Here is a 14,943-nt window from a genome sequence, read left to right as displayed (position 1 = left end):
CACTGTTAAAGTCATATGAAACCTTAAATTAAAAAAAGGGTTGGATATGTTTTTATAACTAAATGGATAGTTTTCATTATAAAAATGATAAAACTTATGTACATATACTTTTTTCTGAAGAACATCCTTTGATTTGTCCACAATTAGAAGAAGTTCAGTTTTTTTTCATTGCTTGCACCCAGGAAGCAAATCGTTGAGATGTTTTCCGTATGCAAGTGACCTTATCGTGACCCTACAAGAAAACCCGATGATCGCAATACGCATGGACCTGTCATTGAAATGCACTTTTATCTGATTTCTCATGTTATACACGTGCTCAATATCCATGCGTCTTTGTTGACTGTTTACAATCAGAAGACAATCGGTAAACCACGGCTTCAAAAAATGGTAATTAATTAGCTGCCAAATGTTCACATCAAAACAGAGACCACAAAACAATACGATTATGATATATACACGCATTGGTTTAATAACTGGATAAATTTATATTGTTCGGCAGTCACTTGTTTCATATGACTTTTACTTCCGCTAACACATAACCATGCAATTGTGTTGTATTCATCTAGACAAGTCCACCATAAGCCGATACCAAAACCGAATCCGATACTGAAACCAAAAATAGCATTGAGGTAAATGGTAAATGTTTATAATGTTTCATAAATGAAACCCTTTCACTCCATTATATTGTTTTAAATTTGAATACACTGGATAGAGTATTACTTCAATTCAACAATTTACATAAATCTATCAGAAAATCAAAGTGAAATTCAACGAGTTTTAAATATACAACATACTAACGCAAGTTATATTAAATTCAGATGGGGATACACATTTCATAAAATACATAAAAAATGAGAGAATAAAACAGAAGAATAAAGGAGAGATATGTATAGACTAGCAAAATAAACGCAAAAATCCGCGATCAACACAAATGTGTCAATGAAAAGATTTGTGCAAAATGAGTTCATGCAGAACAATCCATAAGACGAATGAAAATTTATCACATATTATTTTCTTTTTATAGACATAGTCGGAACGATATTGCACCTATTATAGAACTATGTGCAGCTCTTACCATATAAAGGTACCTGATTCGTGAATTATATACATCATTACTGAATTGCATCACCATCTTAAATTGTATATTACTTGACTAACTGTATTCCATAATGGTTGAATCGAAGTTTGCTTTTTTGATAGATTCATGTGAATTAATGAGTTGAAGTACATAATTTTCAAAGGTACCATGCTTATAACTTGATACGCCAGACGCGCGTTTCGTCTACATTAGACGCGTCAGTGACGCTTAGATTAAAAATAGATAAAAAACCAAGTATAAAGCCGAAAAGCATTGAGAAACAAAGGTTCCAAAAAATGTGCCAAATACGGCTTAAATAATCTATGTATGGGATAAAAAAATACTTCGCGTTTCGAATAATTCATACTTCTGAAGTTATACTCTATCTAGTTTATTCAAATTTAAAACAATACAATGGAGTTAAAGGGTTCAGTTGATTAACATTTTGAACATTTATCATTAACATCACTATGGTTTGGGTTCGGTATCGGTATCGGTCTCGGTTTCGTCGTCGGCTGATGGTGAACATGTCAATTTGGCCAATGTGTATAACACATCTGTAAGAATATCCTGCGTAAGCAACGCAAACACGTTTAAGGCTAGTGATGAAGTAGTCAAATGTTCGATAATCAGATATATAATCATCAAAAAGTGAGGGCGCATTTATCTTTTTCTTCATTTTCAAGTAAAGTATTCCGTTTTATTCTTAAGCTTTTCATTTCCTTTATCTTTAAAATACATTCTGTGTTTCAGATAAGACTGAAAACATTGTTCGAAATATAGCAGAACCATTAATATTAAATTTTAGATTATATTTATCTTGTCAAATATTGTGAATCGTAGGAATAAATTCATTTCAAATCATACTTTGATAGATGGATATACAACGACTTATTTTGAAATTGAAATCCTTAGTGTATTTGCAAATGTTAAATAGACGTTTTAAACTAAAAACAATATCTAAGTATCTTCAATGTCGAAAGTATTGGGCGAAATTATGATGGGTTACTTATGCAAAAATAATTTTTTTTAAAGTATATTCCTAGAAATAATCGGCGCAATATATAAACAATAAAACGGCTGTAGCTTGTAATCCGGATTTGTTATCGCTTATGAATTTTCAGCAGCGGTATATTACTGTTGCCTTTCTTTTATTAAGATGCGAATACTTCTCATTTATAAGTAGGAAATGGTGAAAAAAATATTACTTTGCAGAAAGAGAATGAAATGTATTCAAAATACTATACCGATATAATGTACATATATCACCGAATCGAAGCTGCAATATATAACTTTTTAAAACTACATGTAAGTCGTGAATGTCGAAGTAGATTCAATACACAGCGAATAGAGTGATTGAACTCACATTATATAAGCATTTTAATATCAAAGAAATTGACGTCATAATGACGTTTATGATTAACCGAAACGTACGGTTTAAAGAAACGAGATTATCAGCAGTAAAATTCCTTCGAAAAGATAAAAGGACAATATTTAAAGACGAAAATATGTACATTATATACCTTATGAACCTTTACAATTGTTCCAACATATCCCAATCCTCCATCGTCTTTATTATTTTCCTTCCATGCTGGACCTCGTACAACTCGTAGTCCTTTGAAAGCAGAGTCTGAAGTATAGCAAAAACACAATAAATATACTTACAAAAAACAGGGTTTATAATATGATCAATCTTCATAATTGTAAAAATGTCAATAAACAATTTGAATGCCTTGTAAAAGCTATATATAGATGTGCATTCGTGATATCGTATTAAATAATGTGCTTTTTATATTAAGTTTGCTTTTAAACTTGATTGACAAAAAGGTGACGAGAAAATATACTAAACATAATGCATTTATATTTCCCTGCGTCTAAAGGTACCTTCCTGTTTGTTTTCTTTTTTATCACATTTATCAGTATTATATATTTTTTTTATTGGAGTACCAAATGTAGTATTGTACTGATATATAACAGCTTTGATGACTAACCGAAAGTAGAGCGTCTTATAACTTTTGTTATACGAGTTCATTAAAATGTAACAAAAGGTGTAGATTTCACCATTTCAACATATCAGCTCGATGTACTTTGTTCAAGTAGCGATGTCCGTGCAAAACATTTTAGACCGTTTGGTAATACTTTATTTAAACTTCATGGAACAAATACATGCGCATGTACGCAATTGTAATAACTATACATTTTTTACATAAATTTGTATGAACAACGTATTACTATTTAGTAGCAGGTGACTAAGACTAAGGACGATAAAAATCCTTTAAATGCGTCTATAAACGATCTTTTTTTTTAATATATGAGTAAAACAAACAGATTATAATATTAAATTATGTAACTTATTTTATTTTATTTTACAGGTGAAAAAAGTTAGTAGTATTTTCTCCTTAACCATGTTAACTAAACAATGATATATACGCTTACCGCTTGAAACAACAGGCAGGTGATCCGCATAATACAATAGACCTTTGCCTTCTTTCCTAAATTTCAAGTCACATTTCCCGTCCGTGCCTACAGCATATCGTCCTTCACTGTCGTTCCATTTCACTTTTGCATCCGATCTAAATGCATCTATCTTCTTGTTCAGAAGCTCTTGAACAATACCTTTATTCAATCGAAAAACACCTTTTCTGATAGTTAATCAATCGATTTATATCATGGTTTTATTAAGAGAGGGTAAATCAATGTATGTGCTCAATTGACTGTAAGGATTTTAGAGGAGTCAGAGGCTCGGAGTCATGCGAAGAAATCAATTTAGTACACGGCGTTAAATAATGATTGTACACCGACATAATTTTTTTTATTGAATTACCAGTCCAGACTGAAAAAATATGTGTTTGCAGCATCCGTATATAAATCCTGTTTGTGGAGGGGAAAATATCAAGACAACGATTCACTACATTTGCACTAGTAAATATAATTAAAAATAAACTTGAGAAATTAATGAAACGCTGAAGGAAACATTTTCCTCGCTTGTATATGTTATAATCGATTAATGTCACTTTTGCAATACATGTATTTGTTTAATTAATGGTAGATCATGACTTTATCATATCGTTTGAAACACACAGTTCAATAGTAATTGCACATGCAGAGCATATATATATTATATTATACACACAAAAATATGTGCACTTGATTTATATTGTGTCTTTGAGAGAATTCCCAAAAATTTTCTCTATCATATTTCAGTTTGCTGTCTAAAATTCATGCAACATTTAGAAAGTTGACAATACGCAACACAACTAGGCAATGGATTCATATCAATGAGAAGACTCCTACAATTGTAAATAAAGGCACCAGGCTTATTATTTAATACGCCAGAAGCGCGTTTTGTCTACAGATCAAAATAGTTTTAAAGCCAAACAAGTACAGCCTATTCAAAATTAGTATGCAGTTTTAAAAGCTGTTCAAATATTAGTTTACAATTCATTTTGATATTATGGACTAAACAAGCGATTTCTCTGATGCTAATTCTTCTGTTTCGATGGAAAAAAATAAAGTCGCAAAACTGAAAACTAGAAGTTAATAAAAAAAAAATGTGCTACTAAAAGTTTCGTCAAAGTGGTATTTTAGACTTTTATCAATTTAAAGCTTAGATCCTGCCTGTCTATCTCACCCTCGTGTTTATCATCACTTCGAAGTTTAACTATTGCACCTTTTCCTATACCAGTTGCCGCAGTATAATTCTCTTGTCTACTTCTTGATATCATCTGCTCGCTGCGAAAAAATAGATTTCACATAAAAATAACATAATATTTTGTCGAATATTTTCAGATCTGGCCTTGAAGGCATAAAACTTTGCTCAGTGCTCGGAGCACAAAAATCATGCTCGAAACATGAAATCCAGCAATTTGATTGGTTAATTTTCGAGTCTGAGTACAAAAATCATGCTCGAAAGTTTTATGACCGTGAGGCCTTGTATCATTGTTCATCTTGTATCGGTGGTTAATTGTTTTCTTTGAGATCACTGGTTTATATTGGAACCAAGACTTTCTATGTTTTATCATGAACATTACAAATCAGATGTATCAGAATTCAACTTGTCAACATTATGTTATTTAATGATACTTAACAATAGATACAGTTTGATTATGTTAGGTTCATTTTGTAAACGATTATTTCGAAAATTGGCAAAAACTCACCCCTTAGCATTTTCACTTTGGATTCTTTTAAATGTATGACCATTAACGTCATGTTCATCATCCATATAACAACTTGTGCATAGGTCATAATTTGCACAATTACGACATTTCCATCGTATTCCCCTTAGAGGATGTTCTCCGCATCCATCACACTGTACATGTAAATGCATAACACCTGAATGATATACATAATTGTAAACTGAATAGTTTCTCACAGAACAACAGATTTACCAAATTTTTTGTAAACTTGTTTATGAGATCTCAACCCTTTCCCTATACCTCTAGCCAATGTAGAAAAGTAAACGCATAACAATATGTACATTTAAAATTCATTGCAAGAGAAGTCCGATTCTGATGTCAGAAGATGTAACCAAAGAAAATAAACAAAATGACTATTATACATAAATAACAACAGACTACTAGCAGTTAACTGACATGCCAGCTCCAACCTTCAATTAAACTGATTGGGAGATTATGATTTCATCATATGAATATCAGGCCCAATCCTTCCCGTTAGGGGTTTAGTGTCATACCATCATTAAAATAAAATTGAGAATGGAAATGGGGAATGTGTCAAAGAGACAACAACCCGACCAAATAAAAAACAACAGCAGAAGGTCACCAACAGGTCTTCAATGTAGCGAGAAATTCCCGCACACGGAGGCGTCCTTCGACTGGCCCCTAAACAAATATATACTAGTTCAGTGATAATGAACCCCATACTAATTTCCAAATAACATATATGAGAAGAACATAGCCCATGTCATGCCTACAACTGGTTTTTGAATAAATGTGTTTAGTTCCGATGCAAAGACCCTATAAGTGAATCAATATTAACGCCAAAATATGCAATCTTTCATGGCCTGACAACAGTATCGTAACTATATCCCTTCTTAATAAGTCTATTTAAAGGTTTAGTTAGTTTCTGTGGTGAATTCTGACATTTTTGTGTTTTATAAAGAATATTTCAATAAAAAAATGGATGTGGAATACCTAAACGTATAACATGTATAAATAGTCTGCATATTGAGCTTTATTTACGAATGATGTCCTTATACTGATGATAAAATTTAGTAAATGTTTTGACTAGTTTTTGATATCAAAAACCCTGGTGTAATACTTTTTTAGTAATACATATATTTCTCTCGTTAAAATCTAAAACATTGTTACATACACGAGCGAATCGTACAAGTTGAGATATATAAACTCCGTAAGATGGTGACAAGGAAACGTCACCATCTCAAAATGGATAATTAACGATAGGAAATGAAATATCTCAAAAAAATCAAAACTTTGAACAGATTCAAAATCACCAATATAAGCATGCAATTTATTTAGTACTTCCAACGAGTTCTTGACACTCCAAAAGTAATTAATTCCACTATTTTGGAAAGGCTTATTTGAACAATTTATTATCATTTTTTTTTATTGTACCAAGTGTACCGGTAGGAAGAATAGACAATTTAGTTGTGGAACAATGGCTTGAAGACGAAATAAATCTATATTTGTAAGGTGTTTTGTGGAGCTTCGGAAGCCAATACATAGTTGGGACTTTCATTGTATTTGGTTCTGCTTGTAAAGCGGTAGCTAGAGGTTTACGTTTGTTACAGATGTCGTTTTCTGAAAATAGAGTCAGTTGGAATGTTGGTGAATTGGTGATTTCTTTTTTCAGATCCTCAATGTAAAATTTACGTCAAACAATAATAATATAATTATCAGCTTTATCGGCCGGGACAAAAACAAATTCCTTGGCTAGTTCTTTCAGTTTATGTTTGATACGAGAAATAGGTTTATTGTGGTTAGTGTTAATAATAAATTGTTCTTTGAAATGTTGAATACGTATATCAACTATGTTCATTATTGAATTGAAAAAGAGTCCAAAGATTTTTTGTCAGCTTTTTCCCGTTTTATCCATTTCAAACAGTAAGTACGGAGTGAGTCGTGGATGATATAACGACGACACTCATTCCAATTAATAACTGAAGGGGGACGATATTTAGGTCCTTTACTCTCGGTCTTGAACGATGTTAAGATCTCCTGTTATAACATGGGAAAGGGGTCCATAAATGTATGCGAGATTAATACAATTACATGAAGTAGGTATATTTTCACTGATATTACACATGTAACAACTTTACACAATTGGTTATAATTTAACACAAATTTTCGAGTAGCTTTCTTGTAAATATAACAAATAGAAATGTTACGAAAAGGTATATTCACGACGCTGAGGTTGACAGTTTACACTTTAAATGTGGAGACTGTGTCACAACACCAAAGAGATTACCTGTGTATACATTGTATTTTATTTAAAAACTGCATTGATCCTTTCGCAGGCAATTCTGTATGGAACGAATATTCAATAACATTTATACGATTAGAAATATAAGAAAATAGATATTAATAATTTCCATTATATTTTTTTTTAAATAACTATAATAATACTGCAAAAAATGGCCAGGATGGGGGGGAGGGGCGTTCATGTTAATGCAGGAGATGTGCGGGGCAACGGAGATACGGGGTACATACGTGTGTGAATTCTTTGGCCAGCCCTTAATATATCTTGCAAATAGTCTTAAGTATTAAAATCGGTTGTATACCTTCTCGTTAATATATATGTAACGATCATTTTTATATAGTTTTAAAAAACAAACAGTGTATGTACATTGATTCAGTTGTTTGCCACATAAATTGTTATCTACAGGAGTCTGTTTTAAACAACTAAAACACGATTTCAATTTGAGGCATGTTGAACTATATATTATATAAATTTCGCCCGCTCATATAGCTCCGAAGGTATGTACTTTCTTTCTTTATTCCCTTCCAACTTAGTCTCAATTTCAAAAGTTTCAGCTCATTTTGTATTTTCTGTATAATAGTTTATGATTGATTGATTATTGGTGGCTTAACGTTCAGTGGAAAATATTTCAGGTATAGTCAGAACTAGAAGAGGTTTGTATTAAATATGACTCGCTACTCATCGGTTGAACAACCCTTCAGAGTTTCAAAAGCATTTACATCATGAAACCACCTTATACAGATATTTTGTATTTCATAAATTTCTAAAAATATTTGTGGAAATTCGCCAACCGTTTCATGAGAAAATGAGAATATGAAAAAAAAAGTGACACCAATTACCGATGGTTCTTTCCTGCTACACTGTAAAAAATAGTGTTAAAGTTTAACACGGTAAAGTGTGAAAATGAATACACTAGTGTTAAAAATTATTCACCATGTGTGTTAAAGAGTAATTGTAATTAACACTGTGGCCCGGAATAACACGTTGAAGTGTTAAAAGGTATTGATAGATGTAAGTCTAAATTTTTTGTTTCCGCACATTGAAGTACATTGTATGTTTTTTGTAGAACACTTGTTTACGATGATTTAATATGTATTCAATACTATCGATTTTTAGATTTATTTTAAAAATTTCATTAAATAATTTAGAAAAATAAAAAAAACCATCATTAACGAATCCAACAGAGTCAAGAACCAATTATCTTCTTTGTACACATAAAGATTTAGCAAAATTAGGCATATCTAATCTTAATATGGCATTAATTGAAAACGTAATTATTCAGAAACCAACTATTGGGATAAGAACAAATTAATCTTTAACACGGATGTGAAAACAGCATGCACACAGATTAACACACCCATTAATCTCTTCTAAATTAGCACGTGACAGGATGCTGAAATTTTACCGCCTTTTTCGAAACGCTCCATCTTTTCAAAAGTTGGAATCACAACTAGAATAGTCAGAAACGAAAGTGGTCAACACGTCAAAGAAAACAAGCAAACACAGATTTAAATACAACTTTATCAACTAAAATGTAAGTATTTCCTTTTATATATAATTCTGTGTGATGCTTGCCTGTCTAGAGACAATAACATGAAATCTCTGAGTCTTGGCATGACAAGTTCAAAGAGTTGCCGCGCGTTTCCATCACATGTGATGCCGGATGGCTTGATAGTGGTTAATACATATATCCCTATCTTTTGTTAAATACTTATATAATCAAAATAACTTTTTTATCATTTGTGATGGCTTTTATTCTTATAATTTGGAATTAAAAAGGATTCAACTTAGTTAATTATAATGAACATGATAAAGGGGGGTGGGTGTCACGTGTTCTCCGAACGGAATACTTTTCAACTTGTTCACCGTCATCGACATGACTGTTACAACCGTCATTTCCGATGTAAATATACACTCCAGCTGATAAATTCATACTGAATATTTGAACATATACCCGATTATTTTACAGTAATATTTTTGTTTACAGATCCATTACACATCTGAAAATATACCCAAGTAAGAAGAGAACAAGTACAACCGGTACAAGTGCATGTACACTGTACCAGACAGTGCAGACTTTCAACAGTTCAAAAAACAAAGCATGGGCATATCTTTTGTGTTCTTTCAATACCTGTTGCATTTAATGGATTTATCATGTGTGTGTCATATATTTAAAGACGGTTATGCAAACTGAAAATTATATTTACTGACAAGTATCACTTTTTAAACACATTAATCCCATTTTTATGGCACACTGGTGGATTGAGTAGCTAGTGTGAATAAAAAATGTTTGTGTAAAGAATTCTATAAGATCTACATTTTATCCATTTTTCATTTATATAATTTGTTTTAAACAAGTCAGTATTAATTATTGTACAAATGTATACATGTACCTGTAATACTTTGTAACACAGATTTGGAACAATACAATATTATGCTTTTGAAAGAGTTTCATGGTTCTTTTGTATTACAAAATATTATGAGGTTATTAAAATGTCTCAATTTACTGTCTTAAATGACTTCAATACTTTGCATTTGCATTTATACATAAGTGATAGGTAGTCTTTTATATAAAGTAATAGTTACACATCTTATGCATCTGAAGTATTTTTTTAATATGTAAAAAAATAAAATGAAGTTAAATGCGTAAAGTATTGATGCATCTAAGTACATGTTTTTGACACATTTAATTTAAACCGTTACTGGTGGTTTGAAGCCATACATTGTATACAGTTTTACCTACATGTAAAAGTTTTTGATGGAGTACTATTGTCCTATGTGTGTTTACACTACAAGATCTCATAAAGATTTCTGCATTCATATTGTACGAGTACACAAACATGACCCCAGGTTTATCATACACTGTCAAATAGGCCAATGTGCTTTCAGTACAAAGGTTTGGAATAGCTATAAACAGCATATCAGTAAACGCCATAGAAATGATCTTTTAAATGATTTGGTAAATGATCATGATGATGACAATGGTATAATTGTACATGATTTTGGCGGGGACATAGTTAATGTAAATAATATGGAATTAGATAATACACAGGTTTTAAATGCGAGCTATCTTTTGTCTTTAGAATCTTGTCACAACATTACACAGTCTGCAATTAACATAATAGCTCACAACACCTCAGAACTGATAAGTAAACACTTAGAAGTGTATAGAAATAAGTTAAAGAATGAAATTCAGACAAAAGGGCATGCAGAAATAGAAAATATACTGAAAGAGGAAGCAGCATTATCATGTTTTGATGAGCTTAAATCTGAACATAAACGTCGCACATTTTATAAGACTCATTTTAATATGGTTAGTCCACAGTCTATAGAACTTGGATACCACTTAAAAAAATCTCAAGGTGGGATAAAGAGAATAAGAGACTATGGATATTTTATTCCTTTTGAAGATTTAATTACTATTCTGTATTGTCTGCCAGAGGTACAATTTTGGTTCCAGAACAATCATAAAACTCATGACACTTTAATGAGAGATATTTGTGATGGTTGCTACATAAAAGAAAATCCCCTTTTCAGGAGAAACCCCAATGCTTTGCAGATAATATTGTACAATGATGATATAGAAATTGTAAATCCTCTAGGGACACATGTAAAAAAGCACAAAGTTACACTTTTTTATGTAGCATTTGCAAATATTCCTCCAGAATATCGTTCAAAACTACAATCAATTTTTTTGGTGGCTGTTGCTAAATCAAGATATATCAGAAAGCATGGTGTGTCAAAAATTTTGAAAATTTTTATTCAAACTGTTAGTAGATTGGTATCAGGTGGGTTTGAAATTTAAGTGAATGGTAGGGCCCATAACATTGAAGGGGCATTAGTAATGGCGCCTGCTGACACTCCAGCTGCAAACAGTCTAGGTGGCTTTAAAGAAGGTGTGGGGTTTGCATATAAAAAGTGTAGAACTTGTCTTATATCTAACAATGAATTGAGCAGGCAATTTAGGGACACCCATTTCATCGAAAGAACAAATGTTAATTATGACCAAAGTTGTAGAACTCTAGAGGGTGAAATGACACGTGAAACAAAAAGTTACTGGAGTAAAATGTTTGGTATAAACAGTAGAAGCTGTCTCAATTCTTTAGATAATTTTGATATCATACAATGTTTAACTCATGATCCAATGCATGTTTTACTTGAAGGTTTATTACCTTATGAAATGTCACTTTTACTTACTCACTGCATTGACATGAAAAAGTACTTTTCACTGAACTGGCTTAATTCACAAATAGACTCTTATCCTTACTCTCTTGCAACTTCTTGTAGTAAGCCTGAACCTATTCAGAGAAAACATTACTTTGTTGATGCACATGTAAAACAAACAGCATCAGGGATGCTATCTCTTATTAGTTTTTTACCTTTTATAATGGCTAGAAAAGTTGAAAGGGGCGATAAAAAGTGGTTGACATTTTTAAAACTAATACAGATAACATTTGTGTGTCACAATCCTTATGCAGCCCAAGAAACTGTTGAGGACCTTCGAAATCTTGTAGAAAGTCATCATTTGAATTTTCGTCGAGAATATCCAAAAGCTTCAGTACCACCCAAAATGCATTATTTGGTGCATATGGCAAAGCAAATTCAAAGATTTGGTCCAGGAAGATTTCAATCTTGCATGAGGTTTGAAGCAAAACATGCTTTTTTTAAGAATAAAAAATGGAGGTGCTTTAAGAATTTACCTCTTAGCTTGGCCATATTCCATCAGAAATGGCTGTGTGGACAAATGATTACACCATTAGGGACATACTCTGGATATTTTTTGTATGCTGGAGATGAAGTAAAAGAAGGTGACAATGTAATTATTGAGGAAATGCAAGAATTACACAAATTATGTGTAAAAGAAAGATTCCCAAATTCTGAGTCTGTCTATGTAACAAAACAGGTTAAGATCTATGGATGTGTTTATAGAGAAGGTGTTATTGTGGTTTCATCATGTGATTATTTTAATCCTAGTTTTGTTAGGATTATTGAAATTGTAATCAAAGATCAAAACAAATTTTTTCTTGTGCAAAAATCTCAAATAGTTGATGTTAATCTTCACTTAATCAGTTATGAAATAGAATTTGAGAATTCATTTCAACTAGTAAGTTACAGAGATCTTGTGATCAAGCTACCACAAGATATGCATCTTTTAAATGGCAAACTGTTTGTAATGAACAAATATGCTCTCTTAACATTAGATTCACCTTGATGTATTATGACTTTTAATATTTTCTGTTTGATATGTTTGTTATTTAAGTTAATTTACCTGATATAATTCATATATCTTGGCTGTTTGTATGTTTTATACTACTAGTATGCAGAATTGTAAAACAATGTATATATAATAGATGTTTGCATAACATGTCTCATGATGATACACACATGTTTGTTTTTTCTTTTGATCTTCATAATTTTTTAAGTAATAAAAAAAAATATAAGAAAAAATTTATTTTAACAGAAAATTATGCCTTTGTTAAAAGTGTGGGATGCCAGTCGAGTTCAAAAGAAGGCTATCATTGTGAAAGATTTGACAATTGCAGCTATTTCAGACAAGGGTAAGTTTAAATTGATAATACATGTAAGCATAAAAAAGAAGATTTGGTGTAATTGCCAATGAGACAACACTTCACAAGAGACCAAATGACACAGAAATTTACAAATATAGGTCTCAGTAAGACTTTCAACAATGAGCAAAGCCCATACAGCATAGTCAGCTATAAAAGCCAAAGCCTCAAATGACAAATGTAAAACAGACAAGAAAACTAACGGCCTAATTAATGTACAAATAATTGAACGAAAAACAAATATGTAACACAGCAACAAACGAAACAGTAAAATACATTGTGTGTTATTATAATTCCTCATAAAATTTTCAATATATATGTAAAATGAGCTTCAAAATATCTCATCAAAGACTTCTCCAAAATGAATGACTTCATGTTTCCTGATGCTTAGCACAATATCACTTGCAACATAAAAAAAAAAACATGAAACTAATTTTTGGAGGGGAAAAAACCATTTACCTCCAAAACCTTTCAAGCATTGGCAGGTAAAATCACAGCTTTTTTTGAAGGGCGGCCTAATAAAATGATTTTCAAAATGATATAATTGCACATGAAATATGCATATTCATTTATGAATAATATAAAATTGTAAACACCTTAAGCAACATAATGTTAGACAGAACTTTATCTTTTTCTTTTAGTTCTGGAAAAAATGAACATAACCCTATCAACTCTGGTGCTAGAAGACGATGGAACTGAAATAGATGATGAAGTTTTGCAGGAGTTTGGAAATTCTCATATTTTTATGGCACTTGCTGATGAACAATAGTGGACACACAAAATAATCAATCGTAAATCACCAGTTTGTGTTGAAATTGAAGCTGATGAGACACCAGATAAAAACTCTGTTGACGATACAGAGTCTGATAAAAGTACACAACCAGGTTTGCACATCTTTTTATTCTTTTTTTATATACATGTATGATAAATGTCTATCTTCTTCATTTTGATATTGAGTTGATAACTTATAAATTAATGCAAGTCAAGTGGATTTTATTTTTGCATGGCCCATTAACATGATTGGCTAAAAAGAAGAAAATTTGTAAAAATAATGAAAGATCAATCTACCATATGTATGAGATTTTTCCTAATTATTATTATTTGTTTTTAATTTAAGTATAAAATTAAATCTTTTAATATTTTGTTTTCAGACTTTATACATGTAGTATCAAAAACCACATTACCAAATAGTCTCCCGCATCCAGACAAAATTCAACTACCTACACTGTCGCCAGCACTACACATTGCCCTCTCATCTGGAGAGAAGAACTCCAGCATTTTCAATCAAGTTCTCAAGGAGTGTGAAATATTCTATTCAGCAACATACCCAGGCATGGCTGATTCGTCCTACTACCAAATGATTGGGAAAAAAATGGTTTCAAAGTACAGTTGTTTGGGGTTTGCAGATGGCACAAATACATGGGTAAGTGTGTGACGTCACTATTTTTTTTTTCAAGAATTTTATACTCACAGAAAAAAGAAAATATATAATAATAATTGCTTTTTGCATCCATTCTTCTGTCTGTCAGTCCGATGCTTTTTCATCATCATTGGCTTCAAATATAACTTATTTAGATGAACATAAAGGAAAGCAGAAGAAACTTTTTGATTTTGGGGTTAGAAGCTTGAAAGTTTATGGGCACTGTTACTAAGAAATAAAAGAAAAAAATGGTTTCTGGGTGTTATTAGAATTTACATTGTTTGATTGGATTGAAATTTAAAAAAATTTACTGACAACTTAATTTATTTTTTAATTAGCACATTCGAGTGACCCTAGACTTTTCATTGAACTTTCTGATTACTCCAGAGTTAATATTGGGCTGCTTATTTCATAAAGGTATT

General features: G+C 31.5%; 1 protein-coding gene and 1 long non-coding RNA gene across 3 annotated transcripts in view; one reads left to right on the top strand and one right to left on the bottom strand.

Moving 5' to 3' along the window:
* LOC134693540 (uncharacterized) overlaps positions 1–14,943 on the bottom strand; it is a 50,127-nt gene that overhangs the window by 21,052 nt on the left and 14,132 nt on the right. Inside the window, exons 6-9 of the mRNA XM_063554377.1 lie at positions 5,236–5,410; positions 4,710–4,810; positions 3,515–3,694; positions 2,602–2,708 (exon numbers count right to left, since the gene is read on the bottom strand). Coding sequence (XP_063410447.1) covers positions 2,602–2,708; positions 3,515–3,694; positions 4,710–4,810; positions 5,236–5,410 — 563 coding nt within the window. The remainder of the gene's footprint in view (positions 1–2,601; positions 2,709–3,514; positions 3,695–4,709; positions 4,811–5,235; positions 5,411–14,943) is intronic.
* LOC134692991 (uncharacterized) lies at positions 9,437–14,865 on the top strand. 2 transcript variants are annotated; one of them, XR_010102309.1, is made up of 4 exons: positions 9,437–9,550; positions 12,996–13,092; positions 13,743–13,985; positions 14,253–14,865. It is a non-coding gene; the product is annotated as an uncharacterized LOC134692991 (long non-coding RNA). The 2 variants fall into 2 exon arrangements; XR_010102310.1 differs by having other exon boundaries at positions 9,441–9,502.

Source organism: Mytilus trossulus, chromosome 12 (assembly GCF_036588685.1).
Source record: "Mytilus trossulus isolate FHL-02 chromosome 12, PNRI_Mtr1.1.1.hap1, whole genome shotgun sequence".
Lineage (NCBI taxonomy): Eukaryota > Metazoa > Mollusca > Bivalvia > Mytilida > Mytilidae > Mytilus > Mytilus trossulus.
The sequence above is the reverse complement of the archived record's forward strand: the minus strand, read 5'-3'. Positions and strand labels throughout refer to the sequence as shown.